Here is a 17,394-nt window from a genome sequence, read left to right on the forward strand (position 1 = left end):
CAAGAGATATGTGACCAGTGAGGTATTTAAGAATGGGTGGGCACACAACCATAAGAAGGAGCCTGACTCTTTGCCTTTTCTTTTTCACATATATATGCCCTGTTAGGGTAGGAAAATGGGTAAGTTTATGGTAGAAGATAGCAATGCACATAAAAAGAGGGAATTGTTCCCCACTGCATCTGTAATAGCTAATGTCAGCCACATTCCTAAGAAAAGGAGGGGCCAGCTATACAGTGTGATATGAATATGAGTCAAAGTAGGTAACAATGAAATCAGCAGGGAAAGAGTTCAAGATCAGGAAATGAAAGCCAGATACCATCTAGAACGGACATCATAAGTACTGTAGTGAAATGCAATTCTTGTGAGGGGTTTCATTCATCTTAGTGAAATCCATTTATCTGAAACATTGTAGACTGTGTAAGCACAAGCAAATACAAATAAAAATAATGTCAAGCAGTAAGTACTTTATTGTAGCTTGAAAGCAGAAAAAACTTATAACACTGTATCCTGAGAAAATATTGGGTTTTTTTAGAAATACCTCCCTCAGAGAAAGAGAATTTCAAATCCTTTTTAGTTGTCTCAAAGCAAATAACATCTACTTGTTCTAACACAATTGCCAGCATAATCATAGCTCAGCTAGGAGACTGGTGGAAATGCAGACAGGTTAACATTGTGAAAAAAAGAAAATACAATCTAACTGAGAATACCTGGACCCTTCACTCCAGAAGGTATCCCTATCATAATGGGGCACTCTGAGTCTAAAATTCCAGTCTAAAATGTGACAAGTACTAGTTTAAGAAGCAATAATGTTCCATGAGGTTCCTTGTCTATATACTAAACACAAACATAAGTCTAGTTTTATAATTGTACCTTTTTAATCTACTCTAAGAATTTCTTAAGATACAACTCACAATTTTTTTTCTGCAAGGAGGAAGATCTTAATCAAATGCCCTAGGTACTTAGCAATATGTGTTGTTTAGTGTTTTACTTGACAGCTATCACTTGGTGTCATCAACAGCAGTTTGAGTCTGTTGCATTCATTTCTTCTCATTCACACTCTTTCTTCTCCACTTGAGTGAGGCCACCAAACCCAATTCCTTTGGGACCGAAGTTTTTTGCATAGCAAACTACAAAAGAAGGAGTGGGAAGTAAATGGTACTCTGAAGGCTCTCAGAGGTAAATGTCTTTTGGTTTTCATTTTTAAATTACTATCAAATGTAAGTTGATAAAAAGGAAGGAAATCTGAAGTAGTGTATTTCCCATAAGTTTATCTGATTCTTAATACTGAAACTGGTATTAGATATTTGAATTACACAGAAGTTGCATCTGGTGATCTCAAAGAAAGTTAGGAAATTATATATATTTTTTAGATCAACGTAATACTTTCATTAAAGCTACTTCTCTGTCTAAAAATGCTCAGTAAAACTTGGTCTGATGAGTGATACAGAGTAAGCCAGAGATTTTTAAGAAGAACTGGAGCATAATCCAGAAACTATTGATGGGCATTTAAGTAATTCCATTTGAACTCTGTATTGGTTAATGTGTGCATTGTTGTTTATCACAATTCTGCTAAGTGGTAATGGTGAGCATATTTCTCCAAATATGCCAATTTGATCCACTTGTGTTGACAGACTGTACCCAAAGTCACAGAACTCCAGTATTCTTTTTTAGGGCTCTCTATAAAGTTTAGCTTTGTATATAAAAGCTTCACATATTTTTTTTCCCGTTAAGCTATTTCTAGGAGTCAAGTGAAGTCTGTGAACTTTATGAATCTGAAAAGAACATCTAGATGTGTAATTTACCATTTTTGCATTATCTTCTGTGATACCAGTGCAGTGGAAATATCTTCAAAACTATTGGCAAGAATTCTGATTTGGAGGACCAAAGATCTGTATCTTTGTGGATTTTTTATTTTAGTGAGTGAGACTGTGCAGGTACAAGAGCCTGCCCAGCAGATATGGCCAGTGCTCTGTTAGAAGGTCTGGCAGATTTGAGAAGTTGTCCCACCTGTAGAAAAATTATAGCTTTAAAATTTAAATGTTAATAGCGGAAGCTGCAAATGCAGTGTTACCACAGCTCTTTGCTTTCAGAAGGTTGTTAAAAAAAGACAAAAATGAAATTTCCTGGGGGTTTTAAGCGTTCAGCAAGGTAAATCACAATGGCAATCTCAGGTCTAAAGAGAATAACTTTAGATTGACTCTGTAGCCCAGTTCAGCTCTCTGCAACTCTTACCTTTACAGTAGAGCTCTCCATCCTTGTCTGTAATGTTCGTGGATTCTAAACTCTTCCCACAAATGGCGCAGCGGAAGCAGGTCTTGTGCCAAGGCTGAACAAGGGGAGACAATTCATTGTGTGGCACAGAAAGTGCACAGCCAGCAGGTACAAGAAACAAAGAAGTACTGCTTTGTGTGGTGTGGAAAGGTTAGAATTAATTTGTAGATCTTGTGGCTTCCATTTTTAGTCAGTCTGGGTTAGCCTTTTTTCAGTTATGTTGTCTAATATATCTTCAATTGCCACTACACATAAATGTTTATAAATATGCCCACAGATGGAGGAAGAGCCAGCTTGTACAGTAATCTGTGCTTGGTCCTCAAACATTAGTAAGAAGCAAAAAATTTAAATATATTTACAAAAAGTACAAGATTTTAAACCTGTTGAAGCAATTTGCAAATTCATCCTTGTGTTTTCTTTATGAATGAAAATTGAGGACCTCTTAGCTATATTTCCTCAGCATTATAAAATGGTGGGGGTTTTTTCCTAGTGATGAAGTCACTACTTACTTTTCCTCCTCCCATGATCTTTTCTGCAGCGTACACTGATTTGCCACAACGGGGACATTTATCCACATCTACCATCTTTTTGGCAAACTTTGAAGCATTAGTTGGTGTTGAGGGGCGAGCAGGCTTTGGTGACCCCCTAAAACAGAAGTTTTTAAAGCTGCTTAAAAATATCTTCTTTAAAAAAAAAGGATTTAATTATTTTTTAGTAAGGCATAAAAAATACTAAATTGCTCATCTCTGACATGCAAAAGGGGATAAAAAAAGAAGAAAATCAAAGTATTCTATTGAATTCTGTGTTGTATGATTGAGAAGCTGGTACTGTAAGCTCTGATATTACCTGTTCTGGGCTAAATACATGGAACTGGCACCAGCCACATGCACCAAAGATTATATTTAATAATAATTGAAATAAAAACCAATTTTGTCTCATTGGGAGGCAACAGGGAAAATACAAGGAAAAGATGTCTCTAGTCTTTGTAACTGGTTATCTGCTGGTACTCATCAAACTGAAAATAGAAATTCAGGTTTTGCATGCCATAGTTTCATTAGGCAGTGAAACATTTGGACACGGAATTGGGGTTCTTGCCTGGTCTAGGGTCAAAAGGACATCAGAAAAGTGGCTTTGTTTTTTAGTTCTGGACTTCATGCTTTAAATCTTTGTGCATAAAGCCTTTCACAGAATGATTTCTGAATTATCAGATAGCTGGACTGAAACAGGTAATTTTATCCACAGGATGCAAGTTTTGAGTGCAGAATTCCACCTGTAATGGATTTGTATGGTACAAGGAGCTACAGTTAAATACATTGTTTAAGCTTTTATTTCCTGCACAGCATATTGGTTAATTGGTTTCTTTAAAGTAGACCCTCAGAAGGAAGAAGAAACATCATTGATTTAGAAATTTGCAACTTTGAGAACTGCAGGAAAATCCTATAAAAATGAACTGTCAGAGCTAATTATGTGTTTTTGGAAGATGGTATCCCATTAGAATTTCTTTGTTCAGATACATTCTCAGTGTGTTTGTAAGTGTTATTAGAACCACAGGGAGGATTTAGAAATGTTATTTCCCCCATTGAGAGGAGCGCTAACAGTATGGGGTATTGTGATTATTTCTCTAAGAGTAAAACATTAACTGTATTTTAGCCTCTAACAGGAAAAAAAAAATCTTTTCCTATGGTCAATGTGACTTTACCACTGTGCTGCAAATGGCAGATTACAATTGCAGTGAATATTTACATGTGTGGTGGCATATAAAGGCTGCTTCTGCAGAATAATTACCTATTGAAGGAGGGTATAATTTGTAAAGCAGGCTTGAAGAGACCGAGCATCATTAAAAACTGTGAATTACAGTGTCCATGGAAGGAAAGGGTGTAGGAAAGTCTGCTCTGCTCCTTATGCTAGATGTTGTTATGGAAACAGAATGAAATACATAAAACACCCTGGTAAGAGACAAGTAGGACCAGAAAAAGGAGTTGTCACTAGGGTTTGACTCACTGCTGCAGGTTCAAGCCCAGGTGGTCTCCGGTGTCAGTGCTGAGGCATCCAGCCCCTTGTCCAAAGCCAACCCCTTTGGGGCCATATTTTCTCCCATAACAGGTTTTGCAGTAGATTTCGGATTCGTGAGCTGCTACTGTGGTGCTGTCCAGAGCCTTCCTGCAAGCCACTGAAAACAGGGAGAGAAAAGCACATATCAGCATTTGCCTTTTCAAATTTGAATTTATGTGGTTTAAAATAACTACAATTAATATTTCTTTCTGTTTAGCTTTAAAAATGTGGGGAAAGGAGCCAGTCAGTATAAACTTGTCAGTATAAAACTTGACTGAACTGTTGCTGAAGTAAGGGGGAGGTACATGTGTGTACACATAACCTGTTCTTTTGCCCCTCTGAAGTTCTCTTGTAACCCCAGAGAAATTTAGATCTGTGAAGAATAAAATGGGCTTGAGATTGAAATTTGGCATCCTGAACTCCCAGACCTTAAAAAAGGGGGGAAAGAAGGTTGCAGGGACATTGATCTGGACTTTTCAGGATACTTGCTCTGAGTCTGTGGTGGCTTTCTCAGCTCAGCCCAGGTTGTTTTGACGTGGTTTATTTCTGAGAGAGGGTTTAACATTGACTCCTGTCTGGAGTCAGACTGGACATGTTGGGGTTTTTTAATAATTATTTGTTTGTTGGAGCTGTGGCACTAAGGCAAAGCAAGTGTCAGCTCTGTCAGACTTCCTCCAGGAGGACAGAAATGTGGTTGTAGCCATTCACAAACAGAGCTCTTGCAAATCATCTTTGGTACAGAGAACTACACTTAGCTTAGCTCAGTAAGAAAGGTCTAGCAGGCTTTTGGACAGAAGGTGTCATAAGAATGCCCAGCTTTCATCAGGGAATACAAATACAAATTATGTCCTCTACAGCACTACTAATAATGAATGGGAAAAAAATATAGTAGCTACACTCCTCACTACTTAATGAGGAGTGTATGCCTGTGTTTGCTGCACCACTTGGGGAACTCGGTGTGAGACAGCGTCCACCCCACAGAGAGAGAGAGGAAGGTGTTTCAATTCAGAGTCTCTCTTGAAAACCAGGATTTTCCAGTATGCAAAAAAAATTACTGTTTCAATACTTCTTACAAACTGTTCACTGTTCAACAGTGGTTGATTAGAAGTGGGGAAAAAATACGCAAAAACTTTCTCTCCAGGTTCCTTAGAACAAATGCTTACCCTGCAGAGGGCATTCCAGTCATGAGCTATTGATAGCTTGGAAAACAAAGTTGCTGAGTTCACTTATGCAACAGAAAGCTGTGAAATACAGAAGTATTGAAAGTGGCCGGAAGTGCAAACTCTGGAGGACCTACCTGGGTGTTTGATTAGCCCCTTTCCCCCATGTTTACTTTAAATGTCCTCCTCTGAATCCAGTTTATCCACTGCAGGAAATCTACAGCCTGGAACCTCTGCAGCTTTAATTATGCTGCAGAGGGTTGGAAGAGACTTAAAAGATCATGCAGTTCCAACACCCAGACCAGGTTGCTGTTAAGGGGCAGTATAAATAGTTATACATCCCCAGCTCTCTGGTTATCTTTGTGGCTTTCCTACTCCCTATATTGCATGGAGGGAGAAATAATTTGCAAAGACCTTTATATAGAAGTAAAATGAGGCAGTTCTGTACTACACTCTTGCTTTGAGATGATAATTGTATTTGCTGAGGGAGTTAAGGGATGATGGAAACTCTAGCAGTAAAGTGTTTCTATTTCTGGTACCTTAGGGATAAGGTATCAATTCACCACGACAGATGGAGCAAAAGCCCTTGAAGTGCTGTTGTTGAAATAACTTTGAGACCTGTCATCAGCCAACAGATCCTGTTCTCCCACTGGCATGAGGAGATCCAGGTTGATGGCATGAGATCCTGCCAAATGTCCACCACAGCTGGTCTTTGGGTAAAAGCTGTCAGTGAAGCGTCAGTCTGCAGGTAAACAGGAGTCTGCACAGGAAGGAGTGATTGCTGGAAACAAATTTCTCTCTTGGAATACTTGTAGGGCAAAACTATGGAGCAGAGAGAGAGTGTTATAAATAATTTAGCTTGTCTGATTCTTCCTGTATTAAGAGGTTGCTTTGAGTTGTTTACAATTCTGCTGAAATTGAACTCTTTGGTCAAAAAATACAGATGTGCTTTGGGTACCTGGTCAAATATAATGTGAAATAAAGGATCTATTTGAAATAGTTTTATATAAAAATATACAAAAGTACAGCTAAATTAACTGTTTCCATGCCTGAGTTTAGGCTGGGGTAGAATTGATTTCCTTCTGTTGAGAAATGAAATCCTATAAATGGTTCATAGAAAAGCCCATGAATATGATACATGATCCTGAGGCATCCAGAGCTGCTGAACAGTGTATGTGAATCATGGGGGAAAGTAAAGCCAATTATCATACCTTTCATATGCCAACTGGGCAACTTAGATGCATCTTTCGGTTTTGACCTTAAACATATTTCTGATGGCAATACTATTTTTAGTATCTAACCTATTCATAATTAATTCAGATTTAAAACAAGAGGCAAATAAAGGAACATTAAAAACAAACAAACAAAACCCACAGTAAATATACCAACAACCAACCAAGAAAAGCCTCCCAACAAACCAAATATTTGATAGAGCTAATGAATGTAAGTTGTTTGTCATTAATCACTAAAATAAAATAACTCAGTTGTACTAAGAATGAAGAAATTTGAGAAATATTCATAACTATGTTCTATTAGGGCAGATCTTTATTTTTATTTACTATTTATTGTTATAGGCAGAACATGAAAGCATTAGGAAAGTTTTAGTTGAGACTGAGATCTTCCTTTTACCATTCTGTAAGAATTGGCTGAAGGTTGTCAGTTAACTGGAAATTTTTTGAGGGAATACTTTCTTACTTGGCCTTTTAGGCATCACCAAAGGGATCATTTGGACTTTTAGGCATCACTTTTAAGGCACTTGGAGAAAGGCAAAGACAGCTCAGGTGAGTCCTTTGGTCTTGTTCTTCAAAGAGCTGCTCTGTATCAGCTAAGCATGTAAAATTAGTCTGAGGCCTCCAAATAAGAAGTCTCTATCCCTCCAGAAAGGGAGAGAGAAAATTGGATTCATTGGCTCCTAAACTGTCATGCTGGGAGTTGTACTGCAAAGGTACCAATCCCAAGTATTGTCTGCAAGATAAACTCTTCAGCTGTCTTTAGTTCTTAGCAAATTGTTTGCTCTCTCCCTCTCCACAAAGGGCAAACAGAGCTGAATTGGTACCTTCTCTCTGAATGTTTTTGGTTTTTTTTACAAATTTCTGCCTCTTCTGCAGAGAAAGCAAAATTCCTGGAAGACAAACATCACAGAGGAGTGTGGAGGGAAAGAGTAAGTGAAATGCGACTGTGTGAAGTATGGGAAGGAGGCTGAAGTACATGCAGAGTGTTGGTGGGAGGTTTTGATGACACCAGGGTCTTTCAGCTTTTCGGTGTGGAACAAATTAATGTCAGGATGCACTGTGAAAGTAATAATCTCCTAAAAGTAAAGAAGTAATCATCCTTCTGTCTGATGAGTGCTGTTTAGTTCTGCTGGGCTTTTTAACCTGAAGCAAACCTGTGGTATGACACACTGTGGGACAGAAGGAAGGGTGTCCTGGAGATGGACTTAGATACTGTGATTCTGCAGCATCTTCATGTCCCTAACAAAATCCATCACATGTTTGGACAAAGAAAAGCCAGGAGCCCAAGAGGCAGATTGCTCCAGGTAAAAGGCAGTAAAACTGCCTGCCAAGTAATACAAAAATAAATGTTCTGGTTTTAATGGAAGAGTTATACAGAACTATGGGTGTGCTGTGATATTAAATCATTCAGCCCAACTTACTGCAGAGGAAGCATGACTTGTGGAAACTCCTTCCATTGCACTGGATTTCCTCAGCATGGTACACGGTCTTTTCACAGGCCCCACACTTGGCTCCTCCTCCCCAGTTTGGCATCCTTATCTGAAGGGTTAACCTAGGAAAACAAATTATGTAAATAAATGCAACAGCAAATGTGAATTCTTTTGAATGGAACAGCTTGACTTAAATTTTTTTTTTCTTCCCTCTCCCATCAACTGCTACTGCATACTTGCAATATACTTCGTGCCGATGTGGTAGCAGAAGTGAGGGTACTACCTTGGTGCTTTGGGGACAGGGACAGTCTAAATCCCTGTGATTCTCTCATAAAAAAGGATATTCCTTAGCTTGGTATACTGTGATGGTAAATATGTGAAATGATTGTGAGGTGTTTCAGTGAAAAGGTGCTAGGATCACTCAACCCTCTTCTGGAAAAGAGGATCTAGGGTTTGTTTTCCATCAAATCGTTGTTTTCTTTCAACACTGTCCTTTCCTGTACTCCAACATAACCTTTTCTGAGTTCCTCATGAAACAGCCACAAGATCTCTGTGCTGGGCAGCCATTGTAAAGTAATAATGGAGAGGTTCCTGAGGTGCTTAAGGTGTCGGGTTTTTTTCTTTGTCAATTGCTTTTAAAATCTAAACATCAGAGAAAAAAAAAGAGCCATGGTTTCTGTTCCAGTTCTTGCTGTTCCAGTTAGCACTGGAGTGCCTTGCCCAAGGTCACACAGGAGGGCAGTAGCCCAGCCAAGGTCTCCTGATGTCAGGCTGAGTGCTTTTCCCTGTGATTGTGCTGTCACACACCTGGAACAACCCCAGCCCCCAGTCTGCCCTTCTGTTTTCTTGTTTGAGTCATCATTTCTGGAAAGACTGGGATGTCATCTTGTCATCTGCACACTGAATTATCGGGTTATTCCAAGCTCCTGACCAGGCCTTCCTCCTCCTTCTTGGAAAACTAGTCACCTTCTTATTATAGTTATTTTGAAGCCTGCTTGTGCTGTTTGTGTTTGATTGAATTCACCAAAGGTACTTTTAACTAAGAGGAGGATTTTGAAGGCTGAATCAGGCCTGCTACCTGAGAATTTTGTTCTGAGGTCAGGTGATAGACAGAGGGGAATTTGTCACAGCAGTGATGTAACAGAGCTGGTATTTTCAATAAGTTGCATTTTAGAGTAATATTTTGCTATGTATTTAAGTTAGACTAATGTCCTGTGCTTATCATCATCTCAGTGACTTCTCACTTTAATCTTATGAATTTCAGAATGAAATGAACAATGTCTACATGCCAGCTCTGCACTCTGAGGGGAATCCTTTCTGACAGCTAAGACCAAAAATCCTGCAGTGGTATGAAAGAATTGTCTGTCCAGCAAAAGGAAGGGACACACACTGAGACAATAGCACTGGAGACATGGCAGTGGGGCAGGTTTTGCAGCCTGTGTTTGATAACTGTTCAGATACAGAGCATATCCAAACATCTCTGCCTTACCACAGCAGTTATTAGCACATCCTTAACCCTGTGTAATTAGTCACTGTTGTGACTGCTACCTTCACTAGACAGCGTACCTGTCATCCTCATGCAAGGTCCACCCTGTCTTCCTCTTTGTGAGGCTGATTTCTGCTCAGCTGAGCACCCTCCCCAGCTCAGCCATCCCAGCCTTAGCCTTCTGCTGTCACACACCAGCAGCATCATGAATCTCTTCCAGACCCTCCCAGCTCTCTTGGGAGGCTGCTCAGGAGCAGAACTGCTCTGGCAGTTCCAAAACAGTAATGGTGCAGAAAGGAAATGATAACTCACCTTTCTTCTAACTCTGTTTATCTGTAATAAGTGAGAAGCAAAAGAAAAAAAAAAAAAAGCAAAACTGATGTAGCTGAAATAAGAAACAAAACTACCCAGGCACAATGAACAGATGATGAATTTGATCTCTCTCACTCAGTGAAGCCTTCTCTGAGCAGCACTGTTAAATTGGTTTTTCAATTTCTTTTAAATGTGAGATAAAGGAACAGAAAAGAATCTTTCATGTAGGTAAAATCTTATTCTTACTCTGCTATTCTATATTTTCTTCTGTTTTTAAAGTACTTTTGTATTGGTGCCATTTTTTCTTTCTCTTATGAAAACATATTCAAGTGATGCTTCAAACATTTTAAGAGAAGAAAGAGCAACTGTGGATAAAAATCAGTTTTCTGACATTTCCTTGAAAATTAAAATGAGATTTTTGTGTCTATAGTGTTCCCTTTCAAATCAGGTTTCCAGTGGAATCCCTTCCCAGCTGAGACAGCACTGATAGCTGGCTGGGAGAAGAGTGGTTTGTACATCTGCTCTCTGTGAAGCTGCTTTCTCTTTCTTAGGTCTCCTCAAAGGCACACTAAGCCTCCAAAACTGTGGCAGCAAGGATAGTTGTTGAAGGTAACTCCAATTACATCATCAGCTGAAGGGGAAAAAATAATCTCTGAAAAAGTCTGATAAAGTGGAATAGTGAACCTTGTGCTGTCAAGGGCTGTGGTTAAAGCTCTTAGAAGGATCATTGTTCCTGAAGCTAATTATAGTAACATGACTGGGCATGCATACACATTTTCCACGGGTTTTTTTGCATCACCTGATGAGAAGCTGTAGGAGAAAGAAGAAAGGCATGGCAGAAATATTTCTGTAAGGATACTGGTGTAAGAATAGCAGTGCATGCCATGATGTCTATGCTGGCTGGAGGAACAGCTGGATGAGGTAATCGGGCACATCTGTGCTCTTGCTGTCCAGGCTTTTCTCATCTCTCTGGAGCTGACTGGCCATCCCTAGGGATGCTGCCTTTGCAGCAGGGTCACCATGAGAAGGTAATCTCCACAGGGGGTGTGGCTCTCATAGTTTTGTACTCATCTAAATTATACAGTGGATAAAGCTCCATCCTTTCCATAGAAATAGAACTTGGTCTCCCATTTGTCATCAGAAAAAAAGTAGATCCAAAGTCTCCACTTCCCATAATTTCATTGGGTGTCAGTGTCTAAATCCCCATCAAATTCCCTGAACTTTTTTGTCTTAATCTGGTTAACTTTTCATATCTGCTCATCACATGATACTTGTTATATTCTGGTGATCCAGTGGGAAGTGGAGCAGAGTGATCCTAAAGGTAAGAAATGTGTGACACAGAAACTTCTGAGTGTTAGTTGCGATGTGTGGGCACTCAGGGTGCTGTTAAACTGGAGGAGTGTTCTTGGGCTTGCTCAAATGCTGTTCAGCTTTTGTCATTCTTCAGAATGTAGCTTCTATATGGAGCAGAATTTATACCTCAGATGTGCAGCCTCAAGGATTCATGCCTCCCATTATTTAGAGCTTGTATCACTACTTTGTAGGGTGGGCTTGAAGCAAGGAAGCCTTTGGAGTGTTGATGTGCTCTCACAGGCATGAAAACATTGTGAGCTGTATTCTTTTGGGCTGTTAGTCATACTGTCCAAATCTGGGTGTCACATCCTGCCACAGAGGGTCTCTCTCTAATCAAAGTGCCATTGATAAGGATAAAATCCAAAAATGTATTTTGATCCATTGATCTAAATGGGTGGTGGATGCGGTATGGGCCTGGTGAAATGTGGAGCAGTAAAAGGCAGTGCTAATGCCTGACTGTGCTGCAGGTGAAAAATTAATGGATTAATTGGAATTAATTCTGGTGCTTCCTTGCTAAACACAAAGTTTCCCTTCTGTATGCTCATGCATTTCACAGTCTAGAGCTCAGGTCTTATCTGAATGGACTGCAGAGTTATGTATTGTGTGACTGGCAGGGTTATCTCTTTGCCACATGTGCTGCAGGATGGCTTTGAAGGGGATAAACAGAATGGGGAATATTGGTCTTTGTGACCACTGGCAGTAGAAGTGCTGAATGGGGAGTGGGGGGCAGGGTGTGCCTTGCATCTCTTTGCATTTTAGTCCCAGCTAAGCTGCTTGGTCTAGAGTCAGTGAATAAGAAAACTGATTTCTTGATTCCTTACCTAACAATAACAAGCAATAATAATATAAATATAAATAATATAATATAGTGATAATATAAATACTATATAATATAAAATATAATATACAATATAACATCTAAATATATAATAAAAATAAATAATATAAAATATATATTATATAATGTAAATAATATATAATAAAAATATAAAACTCACACATCGCTGTCTACATTGAAATGCAAAGTATCAAGGCCATATTTGAAATTCATTTCACAGCTGATGTCTGTGGGAATGCCAGTGCAGCCAGAACTTCTCTCTGGTATCTAATCACAGCTCTGCTGTGACCTGTCCTGTGACCATCATGACTCATTTGACCATCCTTAGTGGTACTCACCCCACCAGCACTGTGGGGATAACAAAATATGTCTTCCTTTATACAATAGCAATAAAATGCTGGTGTGATTTTTCTCTGCAACTGACACTCACAGTGAGGTTTTCTTTTGATGTGTCTGTATTTGAGATGCCACTGCATCTTGAGCAGCCTGGAGGTGTGTCTGTCAAAATCCAGCCCCTTCAGCAGGAGCTTCTCCCTCAGCAGGAGAGATTCACAGTCTGTATTTGAGATGCCACTGCATCTTGAGCAGCCTGGAGGTGTGTCTGTCAAAATCCAGCCCCTTGTGCTTCTCCCTCAGCAGGAGAGATTCACCACAGTGGGAAGGCTTGTGTTTGAAGACAGCTCATTTGATGGAGATGTGATCTTGTTATGTGTTTATAATCATATTTCTGATATTCCAATGAGTTCAGTGGGCTGTGGCTACAGGTGAATTTTATTAGTCAGTGTCATACATTGGGCTTCCACCATGATCTCATAATAACCAGCCTTTTCCCCTTACATGTGCAGTAAAGAAACACAGAGAGGTCAAGGTATGGGAATGTCAAAACTGGAAAGTAAATCTTGATATTTCATTGACACTGGTCACACTAAGTTACACATGGCACTTTGAAACAAAAGATTTTAACCGACTTTATATGAAGCACATGTTTATTGCTGAGAGCTGACAGTGCCACATTCCCTTGCTTTCATCTCTGTTCTTCCACTTTTTGTATTATTTTCTAGCCTAGTGATGCTACATTTCCTTTGAAACTTCCTTGATGCACACTTTTGCAGAAATTTAACATTGCATCTCCAAAAAATACAGTATCTGATGCCAGAGTAAGGTACTTCATTCACTTCATTCTAACTTAGAAACCAACCACATTCACATGCTTGTACATTCACACTCATAGTTCAGTCTGATCCATGTGGCTGTGGAAAGCTGCATCCTGCTGTACAAATGACCCATTCAATTTTCCAGGCCTAATCCTGGGCTATCAGCTTTCACTATTCCTTCCACACGATCCTTCTCTGAATCCTTATCCCTACAGTAAGTTCTTTAAGTGCCAGGCAAAACTGCTACAGACTTTGAAATAACACTGTGATGACTAAGACACAGAATTATTTTATCTACATGCATGGCTTTATTCTCTGAAATAATTTTACCTTTAAGCAGAAAATTTTTCATTGTAAAAACACATATGTATTTATGTATTTATTTATTTATTTGAATTTTTGGGGTTTTTTTCCTGATGATTTGACCAATCATGCTCTCTTAGAATGCTTGAATGATGAATTTGGGAATAATTCTTTCATCCTGCATTCTTAGCTAGCCATTTCTTGTCAAGTCTGCACAGAAGTTTTCCTCTTTTTGATATGAAACCAATTGGTCTCCGACATTAAATATTTTGAAGATTTTGGGGGTTTTGTTTTGGTTTCTTACTTCTAGTATACCATTATAAAAGCACAAAAATTTGTATGCTGTGTACGTGCGCTTTCTAATGACTGACTGCAGACATAATTCTGTAGCTTTGTAATGAAATTTTTAAATATTCTGAAACTTCTGTTATCCAGTCATGCCTAGTCCAAATGAGTGTCTCTAATGACGATCTCCCCAGCCCTGCTCTTGCAGCACTGGTAGCTGCTTGCCTCGCTGAGACAGAAGAATCTCTCTTTCTACTGGCTACTCCAAACCTAAAACACTGCTCTGTAGGACTCATTTCTGTACTATACCTATGTGGTTTTCTTTGTCAGGCAACAAACAGCTTCTATAATCTGTTAGGAATAAAAAAATACCCAAACCCTTTTTGGCAGAACCCATGGGACTCAACTCACCGGAGTCGCTTGAATTTTCTCCTTCTTTTCTTGGGTCTCAAAGGGTTTGAATGGGAGGGGTTCCTGCTCTCTTTAAATGCAGTGACCACTTCTGCCAGCCCTATAAGCTGGGAGGGGAGGGCAGGGGATTGAGAGTTTAAGGGATCTGAGCAATGCCATTGCTATCACCAAGCTGAAAATAACCTCTGACAAAAGCCTGGCATTTTGTTCCCTTATGTCTGCTTGTGAGTAAGTGGACAACAATGCAGCCCCTCGGATTACACCTAAAGGACACTCCTGACTGAAAAATAAAGATTAAAGTTTTATAGTTACTCTACTGCATTGCTTAAATGTGAATCATAAAATAACAATTCTTGAAATGATGATCTTGTTATTAATGGTCACATTGCCAAAAGTAATTTACCAAAATAATTGTTAAAAATAATAATACATCAAAACTTGTTTGTAACACCTCCAGGAAAACAACAGTTTTAAACTAAATAGCATTTCATTCTGCAGTTCATGGTTTGAGATATAGAAATGGTTTGTCTTCTAGGATACAGAGGATTATGCTTTTACCTCAAATCTTTCATTTTTTACTGTTTTTAGGCATTAAGGTGGGTAGATAACATCTATGATATTTAGCCTGTGTAATTATTGCAATTACCTTTGCAATGCCTGAATGAGCCCCTTGGAAATGGATGAGGCTGCAGATGTGTTAGAGATGTAGGCAGTAAAGTATGAACTTTTTTACAGGGCTTTATTTTAAGGGCTTTAAAGGTTTAGAAGCTAATCCTCATTTTTCTGAGCAGATGCCTGAATTTAGCAACTTTGTTCAGGATCATGGACTATGCTGTGTATGAAAGGGCCCATCCCAGGGGTTAGACACGAGAACTCTCAAGCTGAAAGTCTCAACTTGGGGACTTTCATGGAAACATAAGAAAATTAGATGCCAAATCCACATTAGACTTTAGGATTTAGGGGTCTGTTAGCTGAGGCTGCTAAGAAAACTCTTAGGAACTTACCAATCAGTTTGCTGTTAAGTCTGGCAGATTTTATAATGCAGAGGCAGGTCCTTGGTGTGAAATTGAAGGACTCTTTCCTGAGCAGCGGAGCTAGACTCCATCTCTTCTGGGTTGTTGTCCCCAGATAGTTAATGGAACTATTCTATATCAGATAAAGCCAAATGCAGAGTAGACAGTGCAGTATGTGGTATGAGGGTTCCTTGTAAGAGGGCAGCAAGGAGGGGTTGGGGCAGTCATGAACTCCCTCTTGGAATACATGGGAAGCACTGAGAAGCTTCTTAAATCTTTGTGTTTGCGCCCTTGGTGACTTACGTTAGGACCCCTGACATTTGAGATGGATGAATCTTCTGTAATGTTCACTCATATTTTATAGATCATGTACTTGGATGCATTTGCACCATAACCAACTGCAGGGAACTCTGTGAAGACAGTTTTTGCCCCAAAATGTAAGTATTTTCCCTTTGGTTTTGGCAGAGGATTTAAGGGAAAACTGCATGTCATGGTTTGGCCCTGGCACAATCTCTGTCTCTCTCTCCGGGGGATGAGAGACATCATCAAATCTCATCAACCCCTGCATGTTCTCCTCCACCTCTGCACCTTTTGGGGCTCCCGGCCTCCTCCCTGTCATGGCCTCTCCCTCCCCCACCCAGGCACAGCTGGGCAGGGGAGAGGCCAGACCTACTCACCAACGCTGGATTCCCAAAGAGGAAGTTCTCCGGGAATCTCCTGCTTTTAACCCCCGTGTGTTCTCAGAGGCGTATCCAGATCCTCAGTGGCCACATCACATGCCAGTTTTGAATTTGGCCACTGATTGGCCCGACTTAGACCTTTCCAGAAACACATTTCCGGGCCAAACCACGACACTGCAGGTGATGAACTTTTAGTTTTCCCAGTGTTGGGTGCTGCCTAATTTCTTTGCTGCTGTGTGCCCCTGTAAGGATTGTTGAAAAGCTCTTTACAGCTCCAAGGAACAGCTTGATCTCTACAGGTTACTTGGGATTACCTATCATTCCAGGTCAACTGTGGTTAGCAGGATCTGGGATTGGAAGAAACGACTCAAGACATGCAACTGGAATTGCATATGCATGAACTGGAGTGAGAAAGCAGTTTTCTATAAATCAGTGGAAGGGATTAAAAAACCCTGCCCTGAGAGCTGGAACACAGCAACTCCAAAGCAAAGCCAGCCTCAGAGGGACTTCTCCAGAGCACATCAGGCACTCTGGGCACGTTCCAGGGGAGGTGAGACAAGGCAGGAAGAGCAGTGAGCTGGGCTGCCAGAGACAAATGCAGGTCTGCTGGGGCAGGAGACCCTTGGAGCGGAGAAAGCAGCAGCTTTCAGCCTGCAAAACCAGCACACAGGAAGGAAAGTGCTCGTGAAAAATCAACTGCAGTGTGTCAGGAGCCAAGGGACACAGAAAGTCAGAAAACATGTTCAGCTTTCCAAAATATGCTCAGCTTTCTCAGCACAATGTGTGACAAGACCATTTCACCAAGCCCAATTGCTGTAGTTTCTTAGTCTGTCAGATGTGGTGCTCAAAAATAAAAGGGGTGTTCTACTGAGCAATGCAAGTTCCTAAAACCTTTGCCTTTATATTTCCAGAATGAAGTTGATAGCAGGTGTAAGGAAGATCAGTTATCTCGTTGGAAAAGAAAAATCTACTCAGTGCTCTAGTGAGAATTTTTCCCTCTTTCAGCTTTTATTCTTCTTTCCCCCTCAGTTAGAAATATTTCAATAGTGAAATATTCTGTCAGGTGTATTTTGTATTAGAACTTTGCACTATTAAAGAACAGATGAGTTTGTCTTACTGTGGTAGCTGCTTTAATTATATATATATTTTTTTTTTTGTGCAGTCCAAGCCTGAATCTCGGGCTTTGCTACTATTTATTTCTTCTATCCCAGTCTGGTCTACCAGGCACATTTCAGCTGGGAAGGCAGATACACTGTATTTTTATTCATTTTGTCAGCTATTACTTGTTTTCTGAATGTGAACTATATGAAGAGTCTTCATCTTTCTTCCTTCAGTGTATATGAGACACTGTTGCCCTTATTTAAATTCAAGTGGTTTGAGTAAACCTGTTTGAAACTTCTGTGACATTTGGCCA

The 17,394-nt window shown here is 39.9% G+C and overlaps 1 protein-coding gene across 1 annotated transcript; it reads right to left on the reverse strand.

Annotated features, from left to right (window-relative positions):
- Nucleotides 1–444: 444 nt before the first annotated feature.
- Nucleotides 445–14,375, reverse strand: CSRP3 (cysteine and glycine rich protein 3). The gene is made up of 6 exons (XM_039725105.1): nt 14,288–14,375; nt 8,137–8,267; nt 4,273–4,441; nt 2,781–2,916; nt 2,233–2,326; nt 445–1,127 (listed from the first exon to the last, which is right to left on the reverse strand). The coding sequence occupies exons 2-6, from the start codon at nt 8,246–8,248 to the stop codon at nt 1,048–1,050; spliced, it is 591 nt and encodes a 196-aa protein (XP_039581039.1). The 5' UTR covers nt 8,249–8,267; nt 14,288–14,375; the 3' UTR covers nt 445–1,047.
- Nucleotides 14,376–17,394: the final 3,019 nt, after the last annotated feature.

The sequence above is a fragment of the Passer montanus genome, unplaced genomic scaffold (genome assembly GCF_014805655.1).
Source record: "Passer montanus isolate IOZ18808 unplaced genomic scaffold, ASM1480565v1 scaffold54, whole genome shotgun sequence".
Lineage (NCBI taxonomy): Eukaryota > Metazoa > Chordata > Aves > Passeriformes > Passeridae > Passer > Passer montanus.